The following is a 21,562-nucleotide window of genomic DNA, read 5'->3' on the forward strand; positions in this document are numbered from 1 at the left end:
CACTAATGCCACCTAGGAAACCCCCTAAAACTCTTTTGGCACTGCTGCTGCTGCTGCTAAGTCGCTTCAGTCGTGTCCAACTCTGGGCGACCCCATAGACGGCAGCCCACCAGGCACCCCCATCCCTAGGATTCTCCAGGCAAGAATACTGGAGTGGGTTGCCATTTCCTTCTCCAATGCATGCATGCATGCTAAGTGGCTTCAGTCGTGTCCAACTCTGTGCAACCCCATGGACAGCGGCCCACCAGACTCCTCCTAGATATTTCAAAAGCTGTACCAAAATATTATGAAGTTCCAGAAGGCAAAAAAGGCTAGGGATTAGAACAATGCAACTAGCTGCTTGACAAAGACCATCATTTAACAGGTGGTGTTATAACCAACCTCACGTAAAGTAAGTATTTTACAATTCTACACAGTGTATAGGGATGAAACATGCCAAATAAAGTTATGCTTGTTTTCCTTTTTTAACATTTATTCTTGTTTTCTAATGAACCTAAATTTGTTCTGCCTTGTCAGAAGCCAAAGGCAAAATTGTGTTCTCTTCTTCCCAGAAACTTATAATAAAGTAGTGATAGATAAATCTAAGTCAAATTTCTGTGACCTACTTGAAAATTTGGCAATTGAACACTCAGAATCTCCCCCCAGGATATTTGACTCCTTTTAAAAACACCATTTATTTTTATTTATATACAGCATAACCTCAAACATGGCAACAGTCACCACATAAACTAGCATTATCCAACACACAGCAGAGGAACTGCGTAGAAAAGAAGATTGCTTTCCCACTCTGAGTCAGATACATTCATTTATTTAAAAGGGTAACAAATGAAAGAGCAAGAAAATAATGTGCAGCTCTCTAAAAAAATCTAATTCTGATGTTCCTACTGCTCAGAGTTTGGGATTCTGATTTTTTTTCCTTCAGTGTGAAACACATAGAAACCAAATTAATGGAGACCATGCTAGAGAATCTGGTTACAGAGATTTAAAATAATTTATTTTGCAACAAGTCAAAAGCTAAAAAGGGAATCTGAGTCTTTAGAGCTTTTTTTCTATTAAGTTCTTTTTTAATACCTCCATGAGTCAAAAATCCCAACTGTAACTCTGGTTATAGACAAAGAGAAAGGTTCATGCATATTTCAAATCTTCAATAAATATCTGTCAATTAAGTGGATAGAAGAGAAATTACACATACCACCTCTGCAAAACTTAAGGAGTGTGAGAATCAGATATTCTGTGGTGAATCAAATAGCTCTCAGTATAATGAAATAAAACTGAGACTGATCATCTTTAATCAAGAAATTAAAGATATTATGATTCTTTACTAACAAATCCTCTTACAATCAAATGGAGTCAATTATATTTTAAGAATAAAAATATTTAATAATCCATGAGGTATATAGTGAGGTAGGTAAGCAATGATATTTATCCTCAAGAGATAAAAGCACTGACTTGTGCTGTGATGTTATCTACCACAGAGTCCTCACCACAGCAGGAATAACAGTCCATGGAAAATACCAGCTGGTTTCAATTTCTAAGAAAGCACAACACAGGAGAAGAAAGTGGAATACTCTACTACTTACTCGCCTCCTTCCTCCATCTCCACTGCATCTCTCAGGAAAAGAAAAAGGAGGTTTGGAGTTAGGGGAGGGAAGGCTTGGACAACTGGCCACAGGTGCATTTTCCAGAGCTTCTAAGGCATGAAACCAGTTACAGAAGGAAACCTGACTGACCAGAAGTGTTAAGGGAGTGGTTCAGCAACGCAATTCCCCACTTCCATTCACATTCCAAATCCCTGCACATGAGAGAACGGAATGACTGTGGTTTCAGTGTAACAACTAAGCATAAATCACCTGTATATTGTTTTATTAGTACTTACTGACATTTTCATAACATAATCCTACTTAGCATTTTGGAATATAATCCTGTGTCTCTCTCAGTTTCACAAGTGCCTGACAACAAAATACACGTCACGATAACAAACAACAGTCTGTTCATTTTCAGAGATGCTTCACACAAATAATCATTCCAGATACGCTAGTGCTTCACTATTCATATATCCTTTTAAATTCTCCCTCTCCATATGCCACCAAATTTTTTTAGGTCAAATATTGAAAGAGGAATGAAGGGCAAAGTAGGCAAAAAATATTTTAAGAAAGCATCTATACAATATTGTAAAGTAATTAGCCTCCAATTAAAATAAATAAATTTATATTTTTTAAAAAGCATCTAGCTCTTATAATGACGCTTTAGTCAAAATAAATCTGTGAATAAAAATTGCTAAAGGGTATCAGCAACCTGTGAATCATGATATAAAATGGAAGAAGTCTCTAAAGATTAAAGAGTAGAGTCCTAATTTCAAAACGAGAAAGGCAAATTCCCAACTACAATAGAACCAGAAAGGTTTTGTGACAATTCTGTGCATCAATATCAAGAATAGTTCAAAACGAGAGTATTTACAGATGGCAAACAGGCACATGCAGGCTTTCCTGGTGGCTCAGTGGTAAAGAATCCACCTGTGAATGCAGGAGACGCAGGTCCAATACCTGAACTGGGAAGATCCCCTGGAGAAGCAAATGGCAGCTGACTCTAGTACTCTTGCCTGGGAAATCCCATGGACAGAGGAGCCTGGCAGGCTCTATAGTCCATGGGGTCACAAAAGAGTTGGACACAACTTGGCAACTAAAACAACAGGCACATGAAAAGGTGCTCAACACTGTGAATTATTACAAAAATGCAAATCAAAACTACAATGAGGTACCACCTCACACGAGTCAGAATGGCCATCATTAAAAAGTCCACGAGTAACAAATACTGGAGAGCGGGTGGAGAAAAGGGGACGCTTGTACACTGTGGTAGGAATGTGAGCTGGTGCAGCCAATATGGAAAATAGTATTGAGGTTACTCAAAAAACTAAAAAGCCAGAACTACCACATGACCCAGCAATCTCACTCCTGGGCATATATCCAGACAAAATTATAATTCAAAAAGATATGTCCACACCCCCATCCCTACCCAATGCTCAAAGCAGCACTATGCACAATAGCCAAGACATGGAAACAACCTAAACCCCCACTGACAGATGAATGGATAAAGGCAATGTGGTACATATATACAATGGAATACTACTCAGCCTTAAAAAATAAAATAATGCCATCTGCAGCCAAATGGCCGCAACTACAGAGTAGCATACTAAGTGAAGTCAGAAAGAAAAAGGCAAATACTGTACGATACAACCTACATGTGGAATCTAAAATACAGACACAAATGAACTTATCTACGGAACAGAAACAGACTTACAGAGAATAAACTTCTGGTTGCCAAAGGGGACAGAGGTGGAGAGGGCTTCAGTGGGAGTTTGGGGTTAGCAGATGCAAACTATGATAGACAGAATGGATAAGCAACAAGGTCCTACTGTATAGCACAGGGAACTATAATCAATATACTGTGATGGAAAAAAATATGAAAAAGAATGTACATATATGTATAACCGGATTACTTTGCTGTACAGCAGAAATTAACACAGCATTGCAGATCAACCATATTTCAATTAAAAACCTTAGAGAAAGTATTTAATAGAAGCAGAGAATTCACTGACATTACACTGCACTGGCCTAAGCCATCATTTATTCCTTGAGTTATAGGACTAGTAGATGAGAAGAATACTAGAAACAGGGATGTCTGGATTTCAACAAAGAATCTACCAAAACTGTCTTCTGATAGGCCACGGCAGGGTTTTTAACCTCTGCGTTATTGACATTTTGCATTGTAGGATGTTTAATAACGTCTCTGGCCTCTACCAACTGGATGCTACAGGATCCACCAGTTGTGATGACCAAAAATAGCACTTGAGATAAGCCAAAGTTCCCCTGGGAGGCAAAATCACCCTTGATGAAGAAGTACTGATTTATGGCAAAATGGAGAAATACAAGATAAGTGACAGTGGTTTCTGAAATTCGTAAGTAATTGAACAGCTATTCAAAAGAAACTGAACATCTGTATCCAGGGGGCTGATAATGGATCATGTCCATTTTGAAAAAGGTTTCTTTGTGTGTGTACACACGTGCGCTCAGTCACTCAGTAATGACCAGCTTTTTGGGCCCATGGACTACAGCCCACCAGGCTCCTCTATCCATGGGATTCTCCAGGTAAGATTATGAGAGAAGGTTGCCATTTCCTACTCCAGGGGATCTTCTTGAGCCAGGGATCGAACCTGTATCTCCTGCATTTTACTAATGATCCGAAAATGTACACAGATAGGTTCATCAAATTGGAAGATATGAAAAAAAAAGTGGATGGGGACATCCAAAGAACTACAGAATTCATCCACAGTGAAGGTTTGTGTAATGGTTTGAAAGTTGATTCTTTCAAAAGTAAGTTTTCCTAAGGTAAGTCAGCCCTGAATATAAGGTAGTTTTAAAGATCAATGAGACAGATAGAAAACACAAGCCATATAATGTTATTCTGTTCATGAAGTCTGTAAAACACTGCTTTGAAAAAAATTTACAATACCATACGAGACAAAACATATGTTAACATTATTATGATCGGACTCCCCCTGCCTCTCACTGTGGACACAGGGGTTTCAAGTAGAGTAAGAGATTCCTACACAGATGATGCTGTAATTAAGAAAATACAAGGTATAACACAATACTAGGTGGCAGTAATCTAGTTTAAGTAAATCTATGAAAGTTTACAAATTGAATCTCTCTCCCAGGGAATGCTTCCTGAACCTCCAAAATAAAAGCGATTTCTCTCATGCCCAAATATCCTTGGAAGGTATTTCTATCACTGTTAATTGTTTCCTTATATTATAATCTATAGTATTTAAAAGAGATAACCTGATAGTTTATAACCCCTTGAAAATAGGACAGAACTTTATTCTCTTACCTGTTTTATAGATTGTCCAGTACACGGCTGGGCATATATGGTGAACCATCACATTTGTTAAATAAATAAATTAGTGAGAATTTAACATTTTTAAAATATTTACTTGGCTGCACCAGGTCTTAGGATATATGGGATCTTTAGGTGCAGCATGTGAACTCTTAGCTGTAGCATGTGGGATCTAGTTCACAGATCAGGAATCAAACCCCAGCCCCCTGCATTGTGAGTATGGAGTCTTAGCCACTGGACCACCAGAGGAGTCCAAAGAATTTAATATTGTTCAATGAAAGTATTCAAACTTAAAATTTTAAAAATAGATGATAGAATCAGAATACAAAAGCCTGGAATCAAGATAAAAATGTCAAGAGCTTCCGAAAAAAATTTAATGAAAATAAATGTAAAGTTCCTTTTCTGGACCTAAGAATCAAAGAGTAGAAGCCCCATTCTATCCTTCATACTATAGGTGGATGAACTACATCCTTAGAAATGAATACCACTAAATCTTAAGAAAAGCTATTTTTAAAAAAATTTTATTTATTTGGCTGCACTAGGTCTGAGCATGTGGATCTAGTTCCAGACCAGGGGTCGAACCCAGGCCTCCCGCATTAGTAGCACAGAGTTTTAGCCCCTGGACCACCAAGGAAGTCCCACTACTCTCTCTTAAGTGATCATATTCTTCATTGTGAACTGCCCACTTGTTGATAGTTAGATATGTTCTCTCACAACGAAGCATAAACAAGGATATTCATATAATAATCCAATATCCAAAATAAGAGGATGAGAAAAAGTAAATGCATACTATTAAATTAAATGCAGAAGTTTAAAAGAATGAGATACAGATCTTTCTGTATTGAAAGAAAGAGAGGCTGGGGCAGGTGGGGAGGGAAGGAGGAGAGAAAAGGCAATAAGAAAGGAGGAAGGGAGGGAGACATTAAACTATGAACAACCAAGCTACAGAAATGTTACAAGATGCTGCTCTCAAATACATATACACGTGGGTATATACGTACATATATATTTTATATATATATATATTTTTTTATCTGTCCCCTGGTGCTCAGATGGTCAAGAGTCTGCCTGCAATGTGGGAGACCTGAGTTCAATTCCTGGGTGGGAAAGATCCCCTCAAGAAGGAAATGGCAACCCACTCCCGTATTCTTGCCTGAAAAATCCCACAGACTGAGAAACATGGGGGGCTATAGTTCATAGGGTCGTAAGAGTCAGACACAACTGAGTGACTTCACTTTCTTTCTTTCATATTATATAGTTTAAATTTATATAGCTATGTCAGGCAAAGGGATGGATGAAGGAATGGAATGTTTTATATTTGAATTAATTCTTTTTCAGTGAGAATGTGTTACTTAGATAATTTTAAATAATATTAATGTAAATACTCATCCTCTAAAACCTAAACCTAGTTTCTTTTATAGTCTTGGTGCACAAATCAATATTAGTTTTTGAACAAGTATAATGAAAGAAATATAATTCTTAAGTTTCCTCTCACTTCAAAGAAATTCTGTCTCAATCATGCTGGGTTTCCCTGAAAAGTCTAAGAGAAGGTCTCTATCCTATATAAAATCTATTTCCATTTATCCGGTATACAAAGTTATAGGTCATTAAAAATTAGCACATACATCTCCAGTAATATTTTCTACTGCTATTTCCCCAAGTCATGGATACTGCCTGGTAAATCTGGAGAACACCACATTCCCAATTTTTTCCCACTTAATGTTCCCCAAATAATTACAGCTGTAAGAGCACTTGCCTCTGAAATTATGCGCTCACTAAAAATTACCAGTCATAAAAACCCACAGAATGGGAGAAAATATTTGCAAACAAACCAACAAAGGATTAAATCTCCAAAATATACAAACAGTTCATGCAGCTCAATTAAAAAACAAAAAACCCAAACCCAATCAAAAAATGGGCAGATCTAAATAGACATTTTTCCAAAAAAGACATACAAATGGCTAAAAATTATATGAAAACATGTTCAACATCACTAGTTATTAGAGAAATACAAATCAAACCTACAATATAACAAGATATCACCTCACACAGGTCAGAATGACCGTTAACAGAAAGTCTACAAACAATAAATGCTGGAGAGAGTGTAAAGAAAAGGGACGTCTTCCACACTGTTGCTAGGAATGTAAACTGATACAAAAAACTAAGTATAGAACTACTATATGATTCAGCAGTCCCACTCCTGGGCATATACCTGAGAAAATCTTAATTCCAAAAGGGACATGCACCCCAATATTCACTGTAGTACTATGCAAAAGCCAAGACATGGAAGCAACCTAAATGTCCACCAACGGAGGAGCAGATAAAGAATGTGTGGTGCATATATACAATGGAGTATTACTCGGTCATGAAAAAGAATGAAATAATGCCACTTGTAGCAACACGGGTAGACCTAGCAACTGTCATACTGAATGAAGTATGTCAGACAGAGAAAAACAAATATCATGATATTGCGTATATGTGGAACCTAAAAAAGAAAAGAAATGAACTTATTTACAAAACAGGAAGAGTCACAGACAGAGAAAACAAACTTACGGTTACTAGAGGAGGAAGGGGGGATAAACTGGAAGATTGGCATTGACATATACATACTACTATATATAAAATAAATAACAAATAAGGGCCTATCGTATAGCACAAGGAACTCTACTCAATACTCTGTAATAACCTATATGGGAGAAGAATCTAGAAAAGAGTAGATATATGCATATGCATAACTGATTCACTTTGCAGTACACCTATAACTAACACAACATTGCAAATCAACTACACTTCAATTTAAAAATTTATTTTTTTTTAATTACCAGTCATAAACAATTCTCAAGACATGGAAAACCCTCACTATTTTCAAGCAAACACCCAGAGCTCCTGATGAAATTGCATAATAAAAGGTCATCTTTTACCAAACAAAACTCAAGGTCTCTCACTTCATTAAACAGCTAAAAGTAAATATATTTACCCAGTACTTTGGATTTTTACCAACCTTCAAAAACATCCCACTACAGTCAACAGTTGCTATGAAGATACGTATAGTATAAAGAATTTTTTCCCTTTCCTGTAATCTGGGAAACTAATGTAGTTTAAGTACCTTAGAAATCAGTAAGTAATAGAAGATAAGTTTAGTCAAAGTGATGATGAAAAGTATGTCATGGAGCTAAATGATAAGCCTAAAGATGTGTATAATAATATAGCCTAAAGACTCATATGATAGTACAAACAAAAGCACCTGAAGTAGGTTAAGTAGGTTATTTTCTAAAGTACTGTTATTTCCTAAATATATTTCTCATTGATTATAAAGCACTATGCAACCGAAATAAAATGTGATCCACATTTTAAAAAGTAGAAAGAATAAAAAGTAGAAAGGAACAGATGAAATTAACTTTAACAATATATTTCATCTATCCAAAAATATTCAGATGATTTCAACATGTAACTGATGCTAAAAAATTATTAATAAGATAATTTATCTTTTTTTTAAGTCTTTGAAATCTATACTTCACACATACCACCTTTTCCATTTGGACTAATCACATTTCAAGTGCTCCATAGACACATGATCCTACACTGGTCAGAGAGCATCTATAACATAAGTGGGTCAAATACAATTTCTAAATTTCTAAAGCATAGTTATATAATCAAAAGAAGCCCTAAATACCTAAGCAAAAGCAAAGGTCTTTAGCATAATCTTTAAAGGCAGATGTAGGTAAACAATCAAGTCAAAATATAAGAATAACAGTTAATACTTACTAACCATTTCATATGTACCAGACCCTACTTTGAGTGCTTGTCAAGCATTATCTCATTTGATCAAGCACAAAAGCCCCTGATGCTGGCACTAGTAATACCCTCATTTTACAAACAAGGAAACTAGGACATAGGGAAGGTAAATGAAGGTTTAACCCAGGCAGTAGGAGGTTTAACTCAAGAGCTCATGCTCTTAATCACTATACATGCTATACTGTCAGGAAAAAAAAAAAAAAAGTTGATTTATAAAAGATAAAATATGGAATAGTAAAGCAAAATCATTTCTTTAGGAATTAATAGGTTATTAAAACTGAATAATATAATTCTCCACAAGAAGCTCCAAACTCCAAAAAGAATAAAATAAAAACAATTTTAGGTCAGAATTTTTATTTGTAAACTATTACCACACATATTTTATTTAAACTTATGATAAATGTTTATATTTATAATTTATTTATTCATAATTATAGATTTAGCTTTAAAAATGAATAAAAAGATTATTTTGTGGTCAAGAAATTTCAAATTTATTTCAAGCTGCACTTTTCTGTTTTACAAACTCATTTATTTCTGATCTCATTATGCTAATTTTTATTGCAGACTTCTTTTTAACAGTCTCATTCTCTTTTATGAAGGGAAGGAAAAGGGCTTATCTTTCTCCTATTCACCTATCATTCGAAGGTATAAAAAAATATGAAAAGATAAAATAGGCAAAAAAAGTTAGCTTCTTTCCTATATCTCAATTCTAAGAAAAAGCAGAAAACTATATAATAGCATCGTATTAAATGGATACGTTGTACCCCAAGATTCTTTGATAAAACCAGGAGACAACGTTCACTTTCACACGCACATACCCTTGGCAGAATGACATAAATACTGTCTAATGGTCATAAAATTTTCAGATGTCAGTTATCTCCTTAGAAAATAACATTCAAAAATACCTGGTCTGAAGTAAACAGTCCCATGTTAAAAAAATCTGTGACCAGAGCTTAAACTGTCTGACCTCTAAAAATCACAAGATAAGGATAGCCTTGATCCCTGGTTGAAGGCCATTACTGTCTGCCAACTTTGACGTTTTCAGAGTGTCACTGGAAAGCCTGATCACACCACCTTCAGTTACATAATAAACCTATCACCTTAACTGGTGTTAGTATCTCTCCCACATATTTAAAACTTGACAAACGTGGCTAGATGTTAAGAGGGGGCCCTTTAATGGAAGACTGCATTTGCCTGAGCAGATATTTAGCAACGAACCAGGTTCAAAAGTCAACCTGCCACAAGTCATAATGAAGAAACATCTCAGCTTACAAAAAATGTTATAGAAATATGCTCATGCCACTTAGATTTTCCCTTTGGTATTTGAACAACTTTATTAAATATGCAAATATTTCAGAGAGCCTGCAAATCTCATCTGTGGGCTTCTTTTGTTTTTAGTTTTCCCTTTTGACAGCAGGCTATTTATGTTTCAGGCACTGGGTCTGGCCCTCTCATGTGCATCACCCTGTTAAGTTGTCCCAACTGTCCTATTCAATTAAGAGTTTCTGCTTTACAGAAAGGGAGGCAGAGTCACTGACCTTTAGCCCTTTAGAGTTAGATAGGAACCAAGGATGTATCCCCCCAGGCAGGGCTTCTTTCAGCTTCTTTCTATAACACAACGACTTCTTTCCTGTTTCATTCCCTACTTACTGACCAATTTATCTACCATGGGTACCTTCATGCTCTCAAGTACCAGCTCAAACATGTAATAAATAATAAAATTCCAGTAACACTAAAACATGAAAGGTGAATTGTAGGGTATGTGAATTCTATCTCAATAAAGCTGATGCTAGAAAATAAAAAAAAATTAAACATAAGCAGGATAATAACATCAACTTTCCAATTATCCTAATAGTAAATCATAGACAGCATGGCTGAACCACAGGTAATCCAAAAACCTAATCTATAACTCACGTCTCAAATGTTTATAGATCAGTCCCTTACTATTGCTACCTCTTTAAAATACTTATTACTTCACTCATAGATTACTCTAAGAGTCTCAGCCTCCTCAGTTATTAGTTTTCCATTTTCCCTGTATGTTAAACTAAATTCTTCCATCTAGTTTTCAAAGTCTTCCCTAAATTGGCCTCATATACCACTCATTATTTCTCATCATGTAGGCAAGCAGTCTCTTTGGGGTCCTACGAACATATCAAGCCTCGTGCTGGATGCTGTATCTTAAATAATCCCATCCTATTAACCAGATGGGCTTCCCTGGTGGCTCAGTGGTAAAAAATCTGCCTGCCAATGCAGGAGACGTGGGTTTGACCCCTGGGTCAGGAAGAGTCCCCTCGAGAAGAGAATGGCAATCCACTCCAGTATTCTTATCTGGGAAATCTCTTGGGCAGAGGAGCATGACAGGCTACAGTCCATTGGGTAGCAAAAGTCAGACACAACTGAGAGATTAAACACCAGACATATTCTGTCCCTCCATCACCTGCTCATCCTTCAAGGATTAGACCAAATCCTACCCTCTCCATTAAGCTCTCTCTCTAACTAGTGCATACTGCAGCCTCAGGCAATTCCTACAGTACTTAGGAGTCTATACTCCTACCTTTATATCCCCAGCACCTAGCAATCAGGATGGAAAAGACAATCAGTAAAAGCCTCGTGAATGCAAGTTGCAACATGCTGTCCCAAAACAATTATGCGGTTTTTACCCTATCTCTTCAAACCAGGTGTATTCACTTCACCAGCAACACAAGTAACTGAGTGCTAAAAATAATGCTGTCAGAGGTTTTCTTCAAGATGAACAAACCAATGAGGTATACCAGATGCTCTCATGGCCCCCAAGCATTTTTATTAGAAACTGATTCAATAGGCTCCGTGAATTTGAAGACAGTCTCCTCTAGGAGTTAACAATGCTCAGATCAAAATGACTTTATAACAAATCCACCCTAAGTTTTTTTTTTCCCTAAGATGACAATGTAATTCAGGGCCTTTCACTATAAAAGAATACTGCAATTATTTATATACTATGACATTATTTATACTATGACATCTTAAAATTAGTGTACATTTATAAATGTCTTATTTTTGGACCACTCAAAATAGATCAAATAAATATAAACACAAAAACAAGCATATTTTTAAAGCCACTATTAAATCTTTAGGGTCACCAGAGAATATAAGGAATTCAAGTCACAAGATTATAGATTAGAAGGCACAAATTTGCATAGTCATTATATACTTCAGATTGTTATGACTTAAAAAGGTAAAATAAAACACCAATAATAGTTTAATATATGGTTCAAGACAAAGTATCAACATGTATGGTTTGATATAGAGCACTTAAAAAAAAAAATTCCAAGAAACAACTATCCTGTTATTGGCCCTCAACTCACAGGAAATGCCAAAGATAATTACAGCCTTCCCCTGGTAAGGACAATTCTACACAGAGAAAAAGGCAACTGAAGTTCAGTTGAAAGTGAAGGAGATACATTTAGCTACCAAGAGAAGCTCAAGAACACAATACACAGTGCACTTCTCTCGAAAACAAGCACATTTAGTGCCCTTACCTGTTTCTGAAATGTAGGTGACAGGATCCTGCTGTTGGATTTTAGCAGGTTTAGAAGACAGTGGCAATTTTTCTGGTCGCTTTTTGGCATTTTTTACCTGTACTGTTTCCTCTGATTCTGAATCTGAATACAAGAGGAAAATAAAAACTTTGAAAAGAAATAGTATTAATATAGTGTGCTTTTATTTCTTTTATTGGAATATATCATTGCTTTATAACACTGTGTTAGTTTCTGCTAACACAAGTGAATCAGCCATATTCATACATCTTCTTGGACCTCCCTCCCACCCTACCCCCATATAGTTTGCTTTTATTTTTTTTTGCCATGAAACGCAGGCTGTGGGATCTTAGCTCAACCAAGGATCGAAACTGAGCCCACAGCAGTGAAAGCACCAAGTCCTAACCACTAGACTACCAGGGATTACTTTAAAGTGATTATTATTAATCAATTCCTCAAGATTCTTTTCCAAACAAATCTCTTTTTTAAATTCTGATAGATTATCACTACCCAGTGGTTAAGCCTTTCTACTGCTGCGGTAATAAGTCAACACAAACTTACTCACTTAAAACAACACAAATGCATTATTTCCAGTTCTGGAGGTCAGAAATCCAACTTGGGTCTCTGGACTAAAATCAAGCATCAGGACTGCTGTGATCCTTTCTGGATACTATACAGAAGAATCCATTTCCTTGCCTTTTCCAGTTTCTAGTGACTGCCAGCATTCCTTAGCTCATAGCCCCCTCCCTTCCTCCATCTTCAAAGACTGCAGCATTAGGCCAAGTCCTTTTCACACTGCCATCTCTCCAGTTTTCTGACCTCCTTCCACAGTCAATTTCTAAACCTCTTCTTCTGCCTTCCTCTTCTTTGTGACTACACTGGGCCCATCCAGATAATCTCCCTACATTAAGGTCACCTATAAATTTAATGTCACCTCTTTTGCCTTACAACCGAACATAGTCACAAGGTTCTAGTAACCATGGCGTGGGCATCTTTAGGGGCCATTATTCTGTCTACCACAGTCTAATCACCCAGAGCACTTAAATACAAATCAAGACAAAGTACAAATACCTAGTATATGTCTGGTACAAAACAGGAGTTTCAGAAATTTCAGTGTCCTTCCTCTTCCTCTCACCATGCTTTTATAAATCCTGTCTCATACAGTTCTAAAAATGTATCAGTTATATTTCCACTGTCCCAAAAGATGGAAACTTCTGGGGAATAGGGATATGTACTTATTTCAAATTCTTTATTATATACGGCAGTAAAAGACTCACAATAAACATTCAGGTACTTTTAGAACCTTTGCTATCACTGTCAAAATCCTGATAATCTATAAATGCTTCCTTAGGTTACATTCTTAATTTTAAGAATTCATACTGGATAGATCTTCTCCAAAAAAATCAAAATCTAAAACTTTTACCATTTTTCCTTTTTAACTGCAATAAAAAAGGACCAAATCAAAAGGACAAAAATGAAGTTTTAGAGCTTTGTAAAGCAACATTTTATGGCACTCTTTTTCAAATTCAGTTTCCAAGAACCTCAGCTGAAAGAGAAATTAATACAAATACTTTAGCATATTCAAAGTAAGTTTCAGACACGCCATATATACCACATCTCTACAGAACAAAACTTTATTAACATATTTCAGCTCTGATAAATCCTGTAGTATAATAAAAGTTGTTTTCAACTTTTCTTGAACACAGAGCCCTCTTCTCACAGCACCTATTAACATTATACAGAACATCAGCTCTAACAGATACAAAATGAAAATTTTTAAACTTGAAAACTCCTGAAAAGAAATATTACCCGAATCATAGATGATCCTCTTTTTCTTGTTTGACTGCTTCGGCTTGATTTCATCTTCTGTACAAGAATTATTTACCTATAAACATCACAGTATAGTTAGAATACAAGGAAGCCTATATAACTTACCTATTTTTTCCTTGTTAGACTTGAGCTCAATAGTTCACAACCAGAGAAACCCTGCCCCTACAGGAAACATTTTCACTTTTCATACTGGGGTGGGGGTGTTACAGGTATATAATGGGTAGATAAGGGATGCTATTAAACGTTCTACAATGCACAGAACAATGAATTATCTCACCCCAAATGTCAATAATGCCCTAATTAGGCTAAAGAATGGAGAAGGCAATGCACCCCACTCTAGCACTCCTGCCTGCAAAATCCCATGGACGGAGGAGCCTGGTAGGCTGCCGTCTGTGGGGTTGTGCAGAGTCGGACACAACTGAGCAAATTCACTTTCACTTTTCACTTTCATGCATTGGAGAAGGAAATGGCAACCCACTCCAGTGTTCTTGCCTGGAGAATCCCAGGGACGGGGGAGCCTGGTGCGTTGCCATCTGTGGGGTCGCACAGAGTTGGACACGACTGAAGTGACGTAGCATGCACGCACACACTGGCCTATTCTTTAGCCTATTCCTACTGCTGCTGCTAAGTCGTTTCAGTCGTGTCTGACTCTTTGCGACCTTATGGACTGTAGCCGGCCAGACTCCTCTGTCCATGTGGATTTTCCAAGCAAGAATACTGGAGTGGGTTGCCATTTCATTCTCCGGGGATTTTTCCAACCCAGAGATCGAACCCGCATCTCTCAGGTCTCTGTGTGCATTGGCACACGGGTTCTTTACCACTAGAGTACCATCTGAGAAACCCTAAAGACTAGGCCAGACGCATCATCAAAAAGATAAAGAGATCACAAATGCTGGTGTGGATGTGGATAAGAGGGAACACTTGTGCACTGCTGGTGGAACTGTAAATTGGAACAGCCACTGTGAAAAACAGTATGGAGGGTTTTCAAAAAACTAAAACTAGAACTAACTACCACATGACTAGCAACTCCACTTCTGAGAATATATTCAAAGGAAGAAAAACACTAACTTGAAAAGTTACCTGCACCCACATGTTCATAGCAGCATTACTTACAAAAGCCAAGACACAGAAACAACCCAAGTGTCAGTCAATGGATGAATGGATAAAGAAGTTGTGAATATATGAATATTACTCAGCCATAAAAAATAAGGGTATCCTACCATTTCTAACAACGTGGAGGGACCTCGAAGGCATTTAACTATGTGAAATAAATCAAAGACACATACTGTTTATCTCACTGTACACAGAATCAAAAGCAAAAAATAAAAAAGCATGAACTCATAAAAAAAGAGATCAGATCTATGGTTACCAGAGGCAGAGGGTGGGGGGAAGGAGGACCTGGAGGAAGGTGGTCAAAAGGTAAAAACTTCCAGTTTAAGATAAAGAAGCGCTAGGAATGTGATGTACAACATGACGACTGTAGTTAACACTGCTGTATGCTACACAGGAAAATTTAGGACAGCAGATCCCAAGAGTTCTTAACACAAGGAAAAAACTTTTCTTCCTTTCACTGTATGTATATAAGATGATGGATGCTAACTGAACCCAGAGTGATAATCATTTCATAATATGTGTAAATCAAACTATCATGCTATATACCTCAAACAAACAGGTGATGTATGTCAATTAAAAGATGTCCTTTTCATTACAGGGGACTGGAATGCAAAAGTAGAAAGTCAAGAAACACTTGGAGTAACAGGCAAATTTGGCTTTGGAATACAGAATGAAGCAGGGCAAAGGCTAATAAGAGTTCTGCCAGGAGAACGTACTGGTCATAGCAAACACCGTCTTCCAACAACAGAAGAGAAGACTCTACACATGGACATCACCAGATGGTCAACACCGAAATCAAACTGATTATATTCTTTGCAGCCAAAGATGGAGAAGCTCTATACAGTCAGCAAAAACAAGACCGGGAGCTGTCTGTGGCTCAGATCATGAACTCCTTATTACCAAATTCAGACTGAAATTAAAGAAAGTGGAGAAAACCACTAGACCATTCAGGTATGACCTAAGTCAAATCCCTTATGACTATACAATAGAAGTGAGAAATAGATTTAAGGGACTGGATCTGACAGACAGAGTGCCTGATGAACTATGGACGGAGGTTCGTGACATTGTACAGGAGACAGGGTCAAGACCATCCCCAAGAAAAAGAAATGCAAATAAGTAAAATGGCTGTCTGAGGACGCCTTACAAATAGCTGTGAAAAGAAGGGAAGTGAAAAGCAAAGGAGAAAAGGAAAGATATACCCATTTGAATGCAGAGTTCCAAAGACTAGCAAGGAGAGACAAGAAAGCCTTCCTCAGGGATCAATGCAAAGAAATAGAGGAAAACAACAGAATGGGAAAGGTAAGAGATCTCTTCATGAAAATTAGAGATACCAAGGGAACATTTCATGCAAAGATGGGCTCAATAAAGGACAGAAATGGTAGGGACCTAACAGAAACAAAAGATATTAAGAAGAGGTGGCAAGAATACACAGAAGAACTATACAAAAAAGATCTTCACAACCCAGATAATCACCATGGTGTGATCACTCACCTAGAGCCAGACATCCTGGAATGTGAAGTCAAGTGGGCCTTAGAAAGCATTACTTCAAACAAAGCTAGCGGAGGTGATGGAATTCCAGTTGAGCTGTTTCAAATCCTGAACGATGATGCTGTGAAAGTGCTGCACTCAATATGACAGCAAATTTGAAAAACTCAGCAGTGGCCATGGGACTGGAAAAGGTCAGTTTTCATCCCAATGCCAAAGAATACCACACAACTGCACTCATCTCACAGGCTAGTAAAGTAATGCTCAAAATTCTCCAAGCCAGGCTTCAGCAATACGTGAACCGTGAACTTCCAGATGTCCAAGCTTGTTTTAGAAAAAGCAGAGGAACCAGAGATCAAATTGCCAACATCCGCTGGATCATAGAAAAAGCAAGAGAGTTCCAGAAAAACATCTATTTCTGCTTTATTGACTATGCCAAAGACTTTGACTGTGCGGATCACAATAAACTGTGGAAAACTCTGAAAGAGAGGTGCATACCAGACCACCTGACCTGCCTCTTGAGAAACCTGTATGCAGGTCAGGAAGCAACAGTTAGAACTGGACATGGAACAACAGACTGGTTCCAAATAGGAAAAAGAATACGTCAAGGCTGTATATTGTCACCCTGCTTATTTAACTTATATGCAGAGTACATCATGAGAAATGCTGGGCTGGATAAAGCACAAGCTGGAATCAAGATTGCCAGGAGAAATAGCAATAACCTCAGATATGCAGATGACACCACCCTTATGGCAGAAAGTGAAGAAGAACTAAAGAGCCTCTTGATGAAAGTGAAAGAGGAGAGTGAAAAAGCTGGCTTAAAGCTCAACATTCAGAAAACTAAGATCATGGCATCTGGTCCCATCACATCATGGCAAATAGATGGGGAAACAGTGGAAACAGGGGCATACTTTATATTCTGGGGCTCCAAAATCACTGCAGATGGTGACTGCAGCCGTGAAATTAAAAGACGGTTACTCCTTGGAAAGAAAGTTATGACCAACGTAGACAGCATATTAAAAAGCAGAGACATTACTTTGTCAACAAAGGTTCATCTAGTCAAGGCTATGGTTTTTCCAGTGGTCATGTATGGGTGTGAGAGTTGAACTATAAAGAAAGCTGAGCACTGAAGAATAGATGCTTTTGAACTGTGGTGTTAGAAAGGCTCTTGAGAGTCCCTTGGACTGCACTGAGATCCAACCTGTCCATCCTAAAGGAGATCAGTCCTGGGTATTCATTGGAAGGACTGATATTGAAGCTGAAACTCCAATACTTTGGCTACCTAATGTGAAGAACTAACTCATCTGAAAAGACCCTGATGCTGGGAAAGACTGAAGGTGGGAGGAGAATGGGATGACAGAGGATGAGATGGTTAGATGGCATCACTGACTCAATGGACATGAGTTTGTGCAAACTATGGGAGTGAAGGACAGGGAAGCCTGGCATGCTACAGTCCATGGGATCACGGAGTCAGACACGACTGAGGGACTAAACAACAAGCCTCAATTATCTGTAGTGCAATTCCATAATTCTAATATATATACATATATGTGTGTGTGGGCATATGCGTGTATGTGTGTGTGTATATATATAAGGACTCTTCTCCTATAAGAAGAGGAGAGAGTAAAGCAGAAATATATTTGAAGAAATAATGGTAAAAAATTACCAAATTCAAAAAAATATATAAATTCACAGACTCAGAAGCTCAGAAACCCTAAACAGTAGTAAAAAAAAGAAAACTACACCCAAGTACACCATGGACAAGGCTGAAACTCAAAGATAAAGTCTTTTAAAGCAGCATGAGAAAATAATACACACATACAAGAGAAAACAATATAAATGACTGCTAACATCTCACCAGAAAAAAAATGGAGACCAAAAAAACAGGAATGGAACACCTTTACAGAGCTGAAACAAAAACCATCAGCCCAAAACTCTACATCCAGCAAAAACATCGAGAATGGAGACAGAATAAAGACATTTTTAGATGAACAAAAACTTATAGAATTCACTGCCAACAGGCCTATTCTACAAGAAATGCTTAAGAAAATTCTTCAGATTTACAGAAAATGGTATAAGGGACTTCCCAGGTGGTCCAGTGGCTAAGACTCCACGCTCCCAATGCAGGGGGTCTGGGTTCAACCCTTGCTCAGAGAACTAGGTTTTACATGCAGTAACTAAGAATTTGTATGCCGCAACTAAAGATTCTGCATGCTGCCAACAAAGATCGAAAGGATCCTGTGTGCTGGAACTAAGACTGGGTGCATTTACATAATTAAATAAATAAATATATTAATTAAAGAAAATTATAGTAGATGGAAATTCAGATCTTTGATAAGAAAGGAAAACACCAGAAGTGGCCAATATATGGTTAAGTACAAAAGATCAATCTTCCTGTTTTTTTTGACAGCAGAAGACTGAGATTTTTATTTTAGTCTCACCTAGGAAATAAAAAAAGTTAATTTATGTGTTTGAATTATAATTTATTGGTATTTTAATGACAGTTTAATTACATGCATTTGTAATTTTACTCTTACATGTTTTTAAAATATTGTTTAAAATTATTTTTACCTTATTTACAAAGGAAGTTTTTACTGAGATATAATTGACATGTAACATTATATTAGTTTCAGGTGTACAGCATGATGATTCAATATTTACATATATTATAAAATGACCATAAGTCTAGTTAACATCCATCACCATATGTAGCCACAAAGCAATTTTCCTTTGTTAATTCCTTTAAAATAACGTTGGTTTAGAGCAATAATTATTATATTGAATGTGGAGTATTAACATATATAGATATAATTCATATGCCAATTATGGCATAAAGGGTGGGGTAGTAGTAAACCTACCTGTAGAGCTGCAAAATTCTCACATTTTACACACAGAGGAACAATATTAACTCAAATACACTACTGGTACCACTGCCTGCTTATCATAGTGATATTATATCTTAAATTCTCTGAAGCCCAAGGAGGATAGGAAAAAGAATAAAGCTTTCCTCCAAAGCCTTGCCTCACGAGAAGCCCAATACTGGAGCTTATGTCTTTATGAGCAAACTTTGGTTAAGTTTTCGTTAAAACAGTTAACAAAAATACCAAACTATAGACACAGTAAGATATATTAACTAGAAATAAGTAAGACCTTATTATCTGCTAAATACGTCGAAATTTATATTTACATAAGGCTCTCAATATATCAAATCTCAGAACTGAGTTTATTTTATACAATTCAACATTGCATCTGGAAAACTGACCTTGATTTCCTTTATTCCTTTCTTTGCTTTTAAACTTTCTTCAGCAGACTTTGTTTTCTCATTCTTCTTTACTGTTTCACTTACAAGTTTCTTTCCACTTGGTATAACCCCAAAGAATTTTCGAATATCCTAGAAGCAAAAAAGGAGATTCATAAACAAACATTAACTGCACAAAATTCTAATTTCAATTGTAAAAAGGAACAACTCTACATACACACTGGTGCACTCTCAATCATGTCTTCACAATGATATAGTTCCAAGTGTGCAGCAGCATCCTTTTTAGATGCAAAAATTAACTGATAAGATTACCTGAGTTAAAAAAATGAGTCTAGGGAATTCCCTGATGGTCCAGTGGTTAAGGACTCCGAGCTTTTACTGCTAAGGCCCCGTTCAACCAGGTTCAATCCCTGGTTGGAGAACTAAGATCCTACAAGCTGAGCAGCACAGGCAAAAAGATTCAAAAATAATAATAATGTGCCTAATGAAAAGTAATTTTAATCCTCAGAATCTGGCCAAAAACAGGGCAAAAATAAACGAAATTTTTGCTAAAAACAGCACAGTTAAAAGAGGCAAGTAACAAGCATTTATTGATTATGCCTGCACATATCCCATCATCATAGACACACAAGGGGAAAAGACAAAGAGTTGAAGAACATAATCCTTGCCTATGGAATTTATACTCCAGTTTGAGAGAAGAATAACTCTTACAACCCTGATCATTTAAGACCTTAATAACTAAGAACTTTTAAATTATTTCCCTTTACATGATTTTTCCAAATTCCAAAGGAAAAATTTTGATTATACTTCCTTCAATTACTCTGTCAAATTAATCCTACTAAAACATTTGCAATGTAACTTATAATTAATATCACTCATCTTTCTTATGATACATATTCTTCCTACGCTTTTAGATTTTCAGTTCAATTCAGTCTCTTTGACTCTTTGCAACCCCATGGACTACAGCACACCAGGCCTCCCTGTCCATCACCAACTCCAGGAGTTTACTTAAACTCATGTCCATTGAGTCAGTGATGCCATCCAACCATCTCATCCTCTGTCGTCCTCTTCTCCTCCTGCCTTCAATCTTTCCCAGAATCAGGGTCTTTTCAAATGAGTCAGTTCTTCGCATCAGGTGGCCAAAGTATTGGAGGTTCAGTTTCAACATCACTCCTTTCGATGGATATTCAGGACTAATGTTCTTTAGGACGGACTTTTAGATTTAAGCTCTGAATACACTGTGGTGTAGAGAAAAGGCAATAGACCTTAGAGTAAGAAATCCCTGGTATGAATCTCTGCTCTAGCACTTTCCAGTGGACCAAGGTATTACCTTGACTTTTAATCTGTTTTCTCATCAGTAAAGTGAGTCGAATACTCCCTACACTTTATGAGGATTAATTATGCATCTATCACAATTCTGACTCAGTAAAAAGCTTCCCTTCTCCCTCATTTATGCACTATTAACCCTGCATATCACTGAAACATCTCCACATCTCTACTCACAGGCAAGGAAGGGTATAAGCAACACAGAATATGAAAATTTAGGGTCTGAATTTCAAAGAACTGGGTTCAAAGAGGGAGTTGAACTATTTTCCCTATTCCTATCCTCAATGCTTATAATCCTGAGTCTTCAATTTTTTTTTGCCTGTTCCAAGTTCTCTCTCTTTACTGT

The 21,562-nt window shown here is 37.0% G+C and overlaps 2 protein-coding genes across 4 annotated transcripts in view; one reads left to right on the forward strand and one right to left on the reverse strand.

The window, feature by feature from the left end:
* Window positions 1-1,630, forward strand: part of WDR19 (WD repeat domain 19) — a 124,934-nt gene extending 123,304 nt beyond the window's left edge. The window contains exon 37 of the mRNA XM_069593861.1: window positions 1,476-1,630. The gene's annotated coding sequence lies outside the window, so the exon portion shown is untranslated. The remainder of the gene's footprint in view (window positions 1-1,475) is intronic.
* RFC1 (replication factor C subunit 1) overlaps window positions 1-21,562 on the reverse strand; it is a 73,081-nt gene that overhangs the window by 39,305 nt on the left and 12,214 nt on the right. For 2 of the 3 annotated variants that reach the window (XM_069593864.1, XM_069593863.1), the window contains exons 2-4: window positions 19,894-20,022; window positions 14,013-14,088; window positions 12,207-12,329 (exon numbers count right to left, since the gene is read on the reverse strand). In XM_069593864.1, the coding sequence (XP_069449965.1) occupies window positions 12,207-12,329; window positions 14,013-14,088; window positions 19,894-20,022 (328 nt within the window). Of the gene's footprint in view, window positions 1-12,206; window positions 12,330-14,012; window positions 14,089-19,893; window positions 21,129-21,562 lie in introns of all 3 variants that reach the window. The other variant, XM_069593865.1, reaches the window with a different exon arrangement.

Source organism: Ovis canadensis, chromosome 6, assembly GCF_042477335.2.
Source record: "Ovis canadensis isolate MfBH-ARS-UI-01 breed Bighorn chromosome 6, ARS-UI_OviCan_v2, whole genome shotgun sequence".
Lineage (NCBI taxonomy): Eukaryota > Metazoa > Chordata > Mammalia > Artiodactyla > Bovidae > Ovis > Ovis canadensis.